This window comes from Nerophis lumbriciformis, linkage group LG22, assembly GCF_033978685.3.
Source record: "Nerophis lumbriciformis linkage group LG22, RoL_Nlum_v2.1, whole genome shotgun sequence".
Taxonomy (NCBI): domain Eukaryota; kingdom Metazoa; phylum Chordata; class Actinopteri; order Syngnathiformes; family Syngnathidae; genus Nerophis; species Nerophis lumbriciformis.
This window is the reverse complement of record NC_084569.2, coordinates 13,165,652-13,178,547: the sequence shown is the minus strand read 5'-3', so window position 1 is coordinate 13,178,547 and position 12,896 is coordinate 13,165,652. Positions and strand designations below refer to the sequence as shown.

Genomic DNA, 12,896 nt, shown 5'->3' with positions numbered 1-12,896 from the left:
CTTGATATTTGGCTGACCTCGCGTTAAAGAGACGTTACATACGCACCTGCTGTCCTAAAAAGTCTCCCTGTGAGTATGATGGTTTATTCTACTTGTGTTTCGCTGGGCGTGAACCATCCGTGTGCCGGCGCTTCTTTTACTTTGAAGGGCTACCTACTGACGGCGCAGATAACGTGACCCACTTGAGCGTGTTTTCGCTCACACGCTGCACGGCGAGTGATGGGAGCGCACCTTCTTTTTTTTTTTTTTTTACACATAAATTCATCCACGCGCACGCGGACGCGCGTCGCCAGGCTTCCGTGGATGTTTCTGAGGGACTTTTAAAAGTGTAAAAAGTAAAGGTGCGCTTTTGCCAGGATGCCATGCACCACCTGGAATGCAACCTGCGTCTATGGAATATAGCCCGGTGTTCCACGGTCTCCATGTCGTGCCATCATCCCACTTGAAGAACAAAGTGTTTATTTTCTGCATTATGCTCACCCTGTGGGTGTACATGATCTACTGTTGCGTGGGCTACAGCTCCACCGTGCCCGACCTGCAGGCGTATTACAGCCGCGCGGAGCCCCAAGTGGACCCCCGGGGCTCCTCCGTGGGGCCGTTGCGGGATTTGCTGAATAACGACAACGACTTGGACAGCAGAGGGGACGACTGGGAGGACGCCGGGAGGACGGACGATCATTTAGGGAATAATAATCTCCTCAATGTGTCGGAGGCTAATAAACTACCCCAGGCGATCATCATCGGGGTGAAGAAGGGAGGGACGCGCGCCCTGCTGGAGTTCCTGCGCCTGCACCCTGACGTGCGCGCCGCCGGAGCGGAGCCGCACTTCTTTGACAGGAACTACGACAAGGGACTGGAGTGGTACAGGTGACGCGCATTTTCACTTCCTAACAACAATGTTTGTGCAAAAGCTATATGTTAAAGTCCTTCCTTTAAGGCAGGGGTTTGGCAACCCGAAATGTTGGACCAAGAATACAAAAAAATAAATAAAAAATATTTCTGGAGCTGCAAAAAATTAAAAGCTTTAAATAAGTGTTATAATGAAGGCAACACATGATGTAAGTGTCTATATTAGCCTACTATCAAAATGACTTTAAAAGCCCTATATAAGTGTTATAATCAAGACAACACATGATGTAAGAGTTTATATTAGCCTACAATCAAAATGACTTTAAAAGCTGTATATAAGTGTTATAATGAAGCCAACACATGATGTAAGTGTCTATATTACCCTACTATCAAAATGACTTTAAAGGTCCTATATAAGTCTTATAATGAAGACAACACATGATGTAAGTGTTTATATTGGCCTACTATCAATATGACTTTAAAAGTCTTATATAAGTGTTATAATGAAGGCAACACATGATGTAAGTGTCTATATTAGCCTACTATCAAAATGACCTAAAAGTCCTATATAAGTGTTATAATGAAGGCAACATATGATGCAAGTGTCTATAGTAGCTATATTAGCCTACTATCAAAATGACTTTAAAAGTCTTATATAAGTGTTATAATGAAGGCAACACATGACATAAGTGTCTATATTAGCCTACTATCAAAATGACTTTAAAAGTTGTATATATGTGTTATAATGAAGGCAACACATGATGTAAGTGTCTATATTAGCTATATTAGCCTACTATCAAAAATTACTTTAAAAGTCTTATATAAGTGTTATAATGAAGGCAACACATGATGTAAGTGTCTATATTAGCCAACTATCAACATTACTTTAAAAGTCTTATATAAGTGTTATAATGAAGGCAATACATGATGCAAGTGTCTATAATAGCTATATTAGCCTACTATCAAAATGACTTTAAAAGTCTTATATAAGTGTTATAATGAAGACAACACATGATGCAAGTGTCTATATTAGCCTACTATCAAAATGACTTTAAAAGTCTTATATGAGTGTTATAATGAAGGCAACACATGATGTAAGTGTCTATAGTAGCTATATTAGCCTACTATCAAAATTACTTTAAAAGTCTTATATGAGTGTTATAATGAAGACGACACATGGTGTAAGTGTCTATATTAGCCTACTATCAAAATGACTTTAAAAGTATTATATATGTGTTATAATGAAGGAAATACATGATGTAAGTGTCTATATTAGCCTACTATCAAATGACTTTAAAGGTTTTATATAAGTGGGATTATGAATACAACACATGATCTAAGTGTCTATATTAGCTAAAATAGCCTACTATCAAAATGACTTTAAAAGTTGTATATAAGTGTTATAATGAAGACAACACATGATGTAAGTGTCTATATTAGCCTACTATCAAAATGACTTTAAAAGTCTTATATAAGTGTTATAATGAAGACAACACAGGATGTAACTGTCTATATTAGCCTACTATCAAAATGACTTTAAAAGTCTTATATACGTGTTATAATCAAGGCAACACATGATGTAAGTGTCTACATTAGCCTACTATCAAATAACTTTAAAAGTCTTACATAAGTGTTATAATGAAGACAACACATGATGTAAGTGTCTATATTAGCTATAATAGCCTACTATCAAAATGACTTTGAAAGTCCTATATAACTGTTATAATGAAGACAACACATGATGTGTTTATATTAGCCTACTATCAACATTACTTTAAAAGTCTTATATAAGTGTTATAATGAAGGCAACACATGACGTCAGTGTCTATATTAGCTATAATAGCCTACTATCAAAATTACTTTAAAAGTCTTATATAAATGTTATAATGAAGTAGTGCTGTCCCGATACCAATATTTTGGTACCGGTACCAAAATTATTTCGATACTTTTCAGTACTTTTGTAAATAACGGGGACCACAAAAAATTGCATTATTGGCTTTTTTTAACAAAAAATCTTAAGGTACATTAAACATATGTTTCTTATTGCAAGTTTGTCCTTAAATAAAATAGTGAACATACAAGACAACTTGTCTTTTAGTAGTAAGTAAGTAAACAAAGGCTCCTAATTTAGTCTGCTGACATATGCAGTAACATATTGTGTCATTTTCCATTCTATTATTTTGTCAACATAATTAAGGACAAGCGGTAGAAAATGAATTATTAATCTACTTGTTCATTTACTGTTAATATCTGCTTACTTTCTCTTTTAACATGTTCTATCTACACTTTTGTTAAATTGTAATAATCACTTATTCTTCTCTTGTTTGGATACTTTACTTTAGTTTTGGATGATACCACAAATTTGGGTATCAATCCGATACCAAGTCATTACAGGATCAGACATTGGTCATATTCAAAGTCCTCATGTGTCCAGGGACATATTTCCTGAGTTTATAAACATAATATACATTTAAAAAAAATTAAAGAAGATTTTGTGATGCTAAAAAATTGATGTAGTATCAACTAGATACGCTCCTGTACTTGGTATCATTACAGTGGATCATAGGTGTAGATCCACCAATGGCGTTTGCTTATATTGTAGCGTCCCGGAAGAGTTGGTGCTGCAGGGGATTCTGGGAATTTGTTCTGTAGTGTTTATGTTGTGTTGCGGTGCAAATATCCTCCCAAAATGTGTTTGTCATCGTTGTTCAGTGTGGTTTCACTATATGGCACATATTTATGACAGTGTTAGCATTGTTCATACGGCCACCCTGAGCGTGACATGTATGGCTGTTGACTACACACATTCACTTGTGTGTAGTGTGTTCTAAGTATAATGATAGTCTTAATGGTTAATGATCAGACATAATGAAATATTGTCTTGACTTTGTCAACTATAGACAAGTTTTAACACAACCTGTATCACTTGTCCTACAGGGTTGATACTTGAAATAAACGTACTTGATTTATCTCCATGGAGACAAGGATTATAGGTTTTGAAGTAATTACAATACCGCTGACTGTGGACAGACTTTAGCCGCTATGTAGCAAGCCATGTCTTAAAGCACCTCTTCCTCATTTTTTACCTTGAAAATCATTTTTTACCTCGAAAAAATTTTACCCTGAAAAAAATTTTTTACCTTGAAAATAATTTTTACCTTGAAAATCATTTTTTACCTTGAAAAATTTTTTTACCTTGAACATTTTTTTTTACCTTAAAAATCATTTTTTACCTTGAAAATCATTTTTAACCTTGAAAAAAAAATTTGACCTTGAAATTTTTTTTTACCTTGAAAATCATTTTTTACCTTGAAAATCATTTTTAACCTTGATATTTTTTTTTTACCTTGAAAATCATTTTTTACCTTGAAAATCATTTTTAAACTTAAAAAATGTTTTTCACCTTGAAAATCATTTTTTACCTTGAAAAAGAAAAATTTCTTTAAAAATTTTTTTTTACCTATAGCCGCTATGTAGCAAGCCATGTCTTAAAGCACCTCTTCCTCATTTTTTACCTTGAAAATCATTTTTTACCTCAAAAAACTTTTACCTTGAAAAAAATTTTTTACCTTGAAAATAATTTTTTACCTTGAAAATCATTTTTAACCTTGAAAATCACTTTTTACCTTGAAAATCATTTTTTGTTATAACTTCACCTTTAGTGTTAGTTTTTAAGCCAAAATGCGTCCATTCTCCCTTGTCTGTCTACACACTGTGTCTGCTTGTAAGTACTCAGTGATTGTGCGCTGCCGAACATGCTCGTCTGCATGACACGACGGGTGGGAGACCGGCACTTTTTAGGGGTGGTATAGTACCGAATATGATTCATTAGTATCGCAGTACTATACTAATACCGGTATACCGTACAACCCTAGTAACACCTCATGATTACACTGTTATAAAGTCAGATATTTGCAGAGTGTGTCTATCTATCTACCTATTGCACAACCTTACAATGCATGAGTCTGATTTCTCTGTATTATTTACAAAATGACAGTGTGCTTGTTTGCATGACCTGGAACAGTCTTTCCGGAACATTTAGTTACACAATCAAATCAGATACCCAGGCTTGAAAGGTGTAATGTATCAAGTTTGCTTGTGGCTGGTGATCTGAGAAAACATCTGCTTATGGTTCTGATCCAGCCAACTGCATCATGCTATCACCCTCTCAGCAGGCAGAGGGGATGATTCAAGAAGATAAACTCTCACTTATATTGATCCATTGCCAGCCATTTGTTTTTCTTCTTTAAGCAAAACCGTGCCAGAACTCAGGGATCAGCAGGTTTTCAGTATGCTTGCTTGCTTTCCTAGAAATGTGTCAGAAACATGTCACTATATTGATCTTTTTTTCTTTTTTTTTTTTTTTTTTTTTAAACAGTGCTAGGTACAAGTTTGTTGTGTTGTGCAAAATGTACAGGGATCAAGATGTGGTGTTAAAAAAAAAAAAAAAAAAGATAGTTTCAAAGTGGGCTATAACAGAGGAAGTGAACCACGGTTCAAAGGACTTTAGTGATCTTTTAAGCTGTTTTTGACATAATTTACAGACAGGTTTAGTGTTTAGTTTGTCTTTTTTCCCAACTTTTTATGTACCGACTGCAATATTTGTATATTTAATTGAGTTTATGAATTTATGTGGCTTTTTATGATTTTTTTTAATTGAATTTGGTGTGTTCTCAAACAAGGAAATTTAATGAGGGAAGAAGGTTTTCAAAGTTTGGCTTCTCTTTGGGGCAGCACAGTGGCATAAGGGTTAGTATATGTCATGCCTGGGCAATTATTTTGACTCGGGGGCCACATTTAGAGAAAAAAAATGTGGAACACTAATACAAAACCTCACAATAATGTCTGATTGAATGCTAAAAACATTATGACAGACCGCCTTAAAAAATTGAATTCTACATTTTTCTATGAACGATAAAACACTGAATATTGACAAAATATGAATGTTACACCCCCTTTCGATCGACATATTTTACAATCAAGTGAAACGCAACAAAAATGCAACAAACAGTGAATTATGAACGCGAAGGGTACAAAATAAACCCACCTACAATCTGATATATCTGATATATCACGAAGCTCTAGAACTTTGTTGTAAAAAATCTCCTTCCGCGTCTGTGGAAACGCTTCCCGCCCACACTGCTTGGTGCCTCGTCTGAGCTGCTGTGACGTAGATTACCATAGTAACTAATTAGATGACCATAGTAACTCATAAGATTACCGACGTAACTGGTATATCATCCAAAATCGCAGATTCTAAGCATTGAAAGACTTAGTATAGTTGAAGACTTACAGTCATTAGAAAACATGACTGCACATCATAATGGCAGCTACACTTTCCATCTTAAAGATCTAAAAAAATTATTTGGGAATGTCCAGCGGGCCAGATTGAAAAGCTCAACGGGCCGCATGTGGCCCAGGTCTGGTATATGTGCATTCTTTTTTTACTGTTATATTTTTATTCTCATTGTTGCTTTTTATTTTTATTCTTATTGTAGTATTTTTCTATTTTGTTTCCATTTATACCCCCATTATTTACTTTTTAAATTCGATCTCAATTCTGTACACTGCTGCTGGAATTTAAATTTTCCTGAGGGAACTCTCCTGAAGGAATCAATAAAGTACTATCCATCTATCTATCTATCTATCTATCTATCTATCTATCTATCTATCTATCTATCTATCTATCTATCTATCTATCTATCTATCTATCTATCTATCTATCTATCTATCTATCCATCTATCTATCTGACATCACATGGACAAAGATAAGACCTTCTGGAGGAAAGTTCTGTGGTCAGATCCAACAAAAATTGAGCTGTTTGGCCACAATATCCAGCAATATGTTTGGAGGAGAAAATACCAGGAACACCATTCCTACCGTCAAGCATGGTGGTGGTAGTATTATGCTCTGGGCCTGTTTTGCTGCCAATGGAACTGGTGCTTTACAGAGAGTAAATGGGACAATGCAAAAGGAGGATTACCTCCAAATTCTTCAGGACAACCTAAAATGACCCCAAACACACGTCAAAAGTGGTAAAGGAATGGCTAAATTAGGCTACAATTAAAGTTTTAGAATGGCCTTCCCAAAGTCCTGACTTAAACGTGTGGACAATGCTGAAGAAACAAGTCCATGTCAGCAAACCAACACATTTAGCTGAACAGCACCAATTTTGTTAAGACGAGTGGTCAAAAATTCAACCAGACGCTTGTGGATGGCTACCAAAAGCGCCTTATTGCAGTGAAACTTGCCAAGGGACATGTAACCAAATATTAACATTGCTGTAAATCCTGGGCATGACGTTAAAGAGCAAGAGTAAGAACTACCACAATGGCTGCGATAGTGGAGGAAGGCTGCAGCAGAAAAGGGTCCCCAGTCGTCTTGGACTCCATGCCACTGGACCCTGACCCGATTCTGTCAAAGATCGTGTGGTGATTGTCTGTGCACCAGAAAAAAAATTATGATATAACCCTTTTAAGAGTTAGCGGAAACAAAGCAGCTACTTCCTGTCAAAAGATCATCTCAATATAAACTGAGAGAACGGTAAAGCTGATTAGCTTCACCGTGTGTTTCACTTCACCTTCCACGGACAAAACGGGTCTAGCTTGAGAAGAGGTAGCGGTCCACTGGGTGGGCCCGTCGAGCCCCTGTGGTGCCATTGAGTTACTATTTTCCGGCTTGTGATCGGTATGCCTGCGCCACTGGGGGTCTGCCCAACGGGACGCCGGCCACAGTGCGGCGGATTTTCGCGGACACCGACGATAGGTGCACTCTTCCAGCGGCGGGACTCGGAAGGCGTGGGAAACCGGCTCCTTTTCTTTAAAGTTAACTACTTCTCCCCCGGAAAATAAAGCTCCGCTCTGGAGATTTGACTTAATAGAATAGAATAGAAAGTACTTTATTGATCCCTGGGGGAAATTCAGCACCACAGTTCGCTCACAATAGACAATAAACACTTAGGTATTTTTACATGTGAATAATATAAATACAGTCTATTATACAGCATTATTCACATTTGAATAACAAAAATGCAGTCTATTATACAGCATTATTCACATTTGAATAACAAAAATGCAGTCTATTATATAGCATTATTCACATGTGAATAATATAAATACAGTCTATTATACAGCATTATTCACATATGAATAACATAAATACAGTCTATTATACAGCATTATTCACATTTGAATAACAAAAATACAGTCTATTATACAGCATTATTCACATGTGAATAATATAAATACAGTCTATTATACAGCATTATTCACATGTCAATAATATAAATGCAGTCTATTATACAGCATTATTCACATGTCAATAATATAAATACAGTCTATTATACAGCATTATTCATATGTGAATAATATAAATGCAGTCTATTATACAGCATTATTCACATGTGAATAATATAAATGCAGTCTATTATACAACATTATTCACATGTGAAAAACATAAATACAGTCTATTATACAGCATTATTCAAATGTGAATAACATAAATACAGTCTATTCTACAGCACAGCATTATTCACATGTGAATAATATAAATACAGTCTATTATACAGCATTATTCACATGTGAATAACATAAATACAGTCTATTATACAGCATTATTCACATATGAATAACATAAATACAGTCTATTATACAGCATTATTCACATGTAAATAATATAAATACAGTCTACTATACAGCATTATTCACATGTGAATAACATAAATACAGTCTATTATACAGCATTATTCACATGTGAATAATATAAATACAGTCTATTATACAGCATTATTCACATGTGAATAACATAAATACAGTCTATTATACAGCATTATTCACATGTGAATAACATAAATACAGTCTATTATACAGCATTATTCACATGTGAATAATATAAATACAGTCTATTATACAGCATTATTCACATGTGAATAATATAAATACAGTCCATCATACAGCATTATTCACATGTGAATAATATAAATACAGTCTATTATACAGCATTATTCACATGTGAATAACATAAATACAGTCTAATATACAGCATTATTCACATGTGAATAATATAGTCTATTATACAGCATTATTCACATGTGAATAACATAAATACAGTCTATTATACAGCATTATTCACATGTGAATAACATAAATACAGTCTATTATACAGCATTATTCACAAGTGAATAATATAAATAGTCTATTATTCAGCATTATTCACATGTGAATAACATAAATACAGTCTATTATACAGCATTATTCACATGTGAATAACATAAATACAGTCTATTATACAGCATTATTCACATGTGAATAACATAAATACAGTCGATTATACAGCATTATTCACATGTGAATAATATAAATACAGTCTATTATACAGCATTAGTCACATGTGAATAATATAAATACAGTCTATCATACAGCATTATTCACATGTGAATAATATAAATACAGTCTATTATACAGCATTATTCACATGTGAATAACATAAATACAGTCTAATATACAGCATTATTCACATGTGAATAATCTAGTCTATTATACAGCATTATTCACATGTGAATAACATAAATACAGTCTAATATACAGCATTATTCACATGTGAATAATATAGTCTATTATACAGCATTATTCACATGTAAATAACATAAATACAGTCTATTATACAGCATTATTCACATGTGAATAACATAAATACAGTCTATTATACAGCATTATTCACAAGTGAATAATATAAATAGTCTATTATTCAGCATTATTCACATGTGAATAACATAAATACAGTCTAATATACAGCATTATTCACATGTGAATAATATAGTCTATTATACAGCATTATTCACATGTGAATAACATAAATACAGTCTATTATACAGCATTATTCACAAGTGAATAATATAAATAGTCTATTATTCAGCATTATTCACATGTGAATAACATAAATACAGTCTATTATACAGCATTATTCACATGTGAATAATATAAATACATTATACATTTGCAGTACACGTACAGTCAAAAAGAACATATGCATCATACAGTCTGATGGCTGTCGGTAATTGCTCAAATCATGTTTTACCCCTTTTAAGATCCGGGACAGTGAGCCGGCCTTCGTGCTTACTCACAGAGGACGGACTAATCCTCCGAGTCCGTGGGGGGGGGGGGAAAGCTGACTGGCACCCAGTGGCAGATAGAGGGCAGTAAATTCAGAGTGAGTCTTTAGAAAAGCGCAACAGAATCATGGAGCTCCATGAAAGGGGACTCCCGGATCCCCTAAGGTCTGCATTAACCCCGACAATAAAGGAGAAGACAATTAGTGTGAAACATGTTTTCTCTGCCTTCACTTTGTATGCAAATGGACGCAGGAGGGGTGAAAGTGCCCTTTGACGGCGCTCGGCAGGGGGTCCGCCACAATGGGCGCATTCACTGGAGTCAGTTCAGGAAGAGAAGCTTCAAACGTCACCATCTACGTTTTTTCGCTTGGAAGTTTTGACTTTGGGATAGCTCTGTGATGCAAAGTTTCCCCCAAGAGCGGAGTTCAACATTACTTTACTTTACCGGTGGTTGTTTTTGCTCGCTAGGCATTTTTTTTTTTAGCTGTGGTGAAATGGTGGAAGTCGGCGCGAGCTCTCAACATGAAGAACATAAAACGAACCTGTCAGCACTTCTGACACCAGCCGCAAAGAATCAGAAAATAATCTCATTTTACCACTTTTCCTCACCTCTGACGACATGACAACCAGCAAAATGCCTCCTATTGTGCACATTAGACTTTTGAATAACGTTCAAATTATGAGCACCAAATATTCCGTTTCAGTTTATTTGGAACGTGCATACGACGCAATGTAACGCATCGCACATTTTCAGTTGTTTCATTACAGCACGTCCGAAAAGGAGTAGGAAGAAGCAGATTTCCTTGTTCTCTGTCATTTTATTTATTTATTTAGCCTTTATTTAACCAGGTAAAATCCCATTCAGATCAAAGATCTCTTTTCCAAGGGAGACCTGGCCAAGAAGGCAGCAGCAAGGTTACATTAAAGGCCTACTGAAATGCGATTTTCTTATTTAAACGGGGATAGCAGGTCCATTCTATGTGTCATACTTGATCATTTCGCGATATTGCCATATTTTTGCTGAAAGGATTTAGTAGAGAACATCGACGATAAAGTTCGCAACTTTTGGTCGCTGATAAAAAAGCCTTGCCTGTACCGGAAGTAGCAGACGAGTAGCGTGACGTCACAGGTTGTGGAGCTCCTCACATCTGCACATTGTTTACAATCATGGCCACCAGCAGCGAGAGCGATTCGGACCGAGAAAGCGACGATTTCCCCATTAATTTGAGCGAGGATGAAAGATTCGTGGATGAGGAAAGTGAGAGTGAAGGACTAGAGGGCAGTGGGAGCGATTCAGATAGGGAAGATGCTGTGAGAGGCGGGTGGGACCTGATATTCAGTTGGGAATGACTAAAACAGTAAATAAACACAAGACATATATATACTCTATTAGCCACAACACAACCAGGCTTATATTTAATATGCCACAAATTAATCCCGCATAACAAACACCTCCCCCCCCCGGCCATATAACCCGCCAATACAACTCAAACACCTGCTCAACACACTCAATCCCACAGCCCAAAGTACCGTTCACCTCCCCAAAATTCATACAGCACATATATTTCCCCAAAGTCCCCAAAGTTACGTACGTGACATGCACACAGCGGCACGCACGTACGGGCAAGCAATCAAATGTTTGGAAGCCGCAGCTGCAAGCGTACTCACGGTACCGCGTCTGCGCATCCAACTCAAAGTCCTCCTGGTAAGAGTCTCTGTTGTACCAGTTCTCCACAAGCCAATGGTAAAGCTTGACTGTCATTTTCCGGGAATGTAAACAATGAAACACCGGCTGTGTTTGTGTTGCTGCAGCCGCCCGCAATACACCGCTTCCCACCTACAGCTTTCTTCTTTGCTGTCTCCATTGTTCATTGAACAAATTGCAAAAGATTCACCAACACAGATGTCCAGAATACTGTGGAATTTTGCGATGAAAACAGACGACTTAATAGCTGGCCACCATGCTGTCCCAAAATGTCCTCTACAATCCGTGACGTCACGCGCAGGCGTCATCATACCGAGACGTTTTCAGCAGGATATTTTGCCAAAATGTAAAATTGCACTTTAGTAAGCTAACCCGGCCGTATTGGCATGTGTTGCAATGTTAAGATTTCATCATTGATATATAAACTATCAGACTGCGTGGTCGGTAGTAGTGGGTTTCAGTAGGCCTTTAAAAACAGTAAACAACACATAAAACATCAAATTTACAACATTAAAACTTGCTCACATAACACATGTGCATACAGACAAGGTAGACTGCAATCCTTTCACAGAAGCTATAAACTCATTTAATGTAACAAGGGTTTGAAGTTGAAGATTCGATTGTAGGTTATTCCAAGCCTTCGGTGCTGAAAACCTAAATGCTTTACTGTGCTTTTGTAACAGCACAGTGAACAAATAAAAAATAAACAAATATACCGTAGTAAGCAAACACATATTAAATACATGAATAATCTTTGTCTCAATAAAATAAAATAACAATTTTTAAAAAAGGGTTCAAGATGTTCATCATAATTCTTGTTATGTGTACTTTGTGAACACTTGTAGTTTGAACCGTCTCTTAAACTGAATCATATTGGTGCTTTGTTGGATTTCTTTGGTGAATCCATTCCATAATTTAATTCCACATGCTGATACTGTATACTGAAAGTTTTAATTAGAGATGTCCGATAATATCGGGCTGCTAATATTATCGGCCGGTAAATGCTTTAAAATGTAATATCGGAAATTATCGGTATCGGTTCGGAAATGATCAGTATCGGTTTCAAAAAGTAAAATTAATGACTTTTTAAAACGCCGCTGTACGGAGTGGTACACGAATGTAGGGAGAAATACAGAGCGCCAATAAACCTTAAAGGCACTGCCTTTGCGTGCCGGCCCAATCACATAATATCTACGGCTTTTCACACACACAAATGAATGCCATGCATACTT

The 12,896-nt window shown here is 36.1% G+C and overlaps 1 protein-coding gene across 1 annotated transcript in view; it reads left to right on the top strand.

The window, feature by feature from the left end:
* The first annotated feature begins 216 nt into the window (after positions 1 to 216).
* Positions 217 to 12,896, top strand: part of hs3st3b1a (heparan sulfate (glucosamine) 3-O-sulfotransferase 3B1a) — a 46,947-nt gene continuing 34,267 nt past the window's right edge. The window contains exon 1 of the mRNA XM_061974228.1: positions 217 to 867. Within this exon, the coding sequence (XP_061830212.1) occupies positions 377 to 867 (491 nt within the window). The 5' untranslated portion in view covers positions 217 to 376. The remainder of the gene's footprint in view (positions 868 to 12,896) is intronic.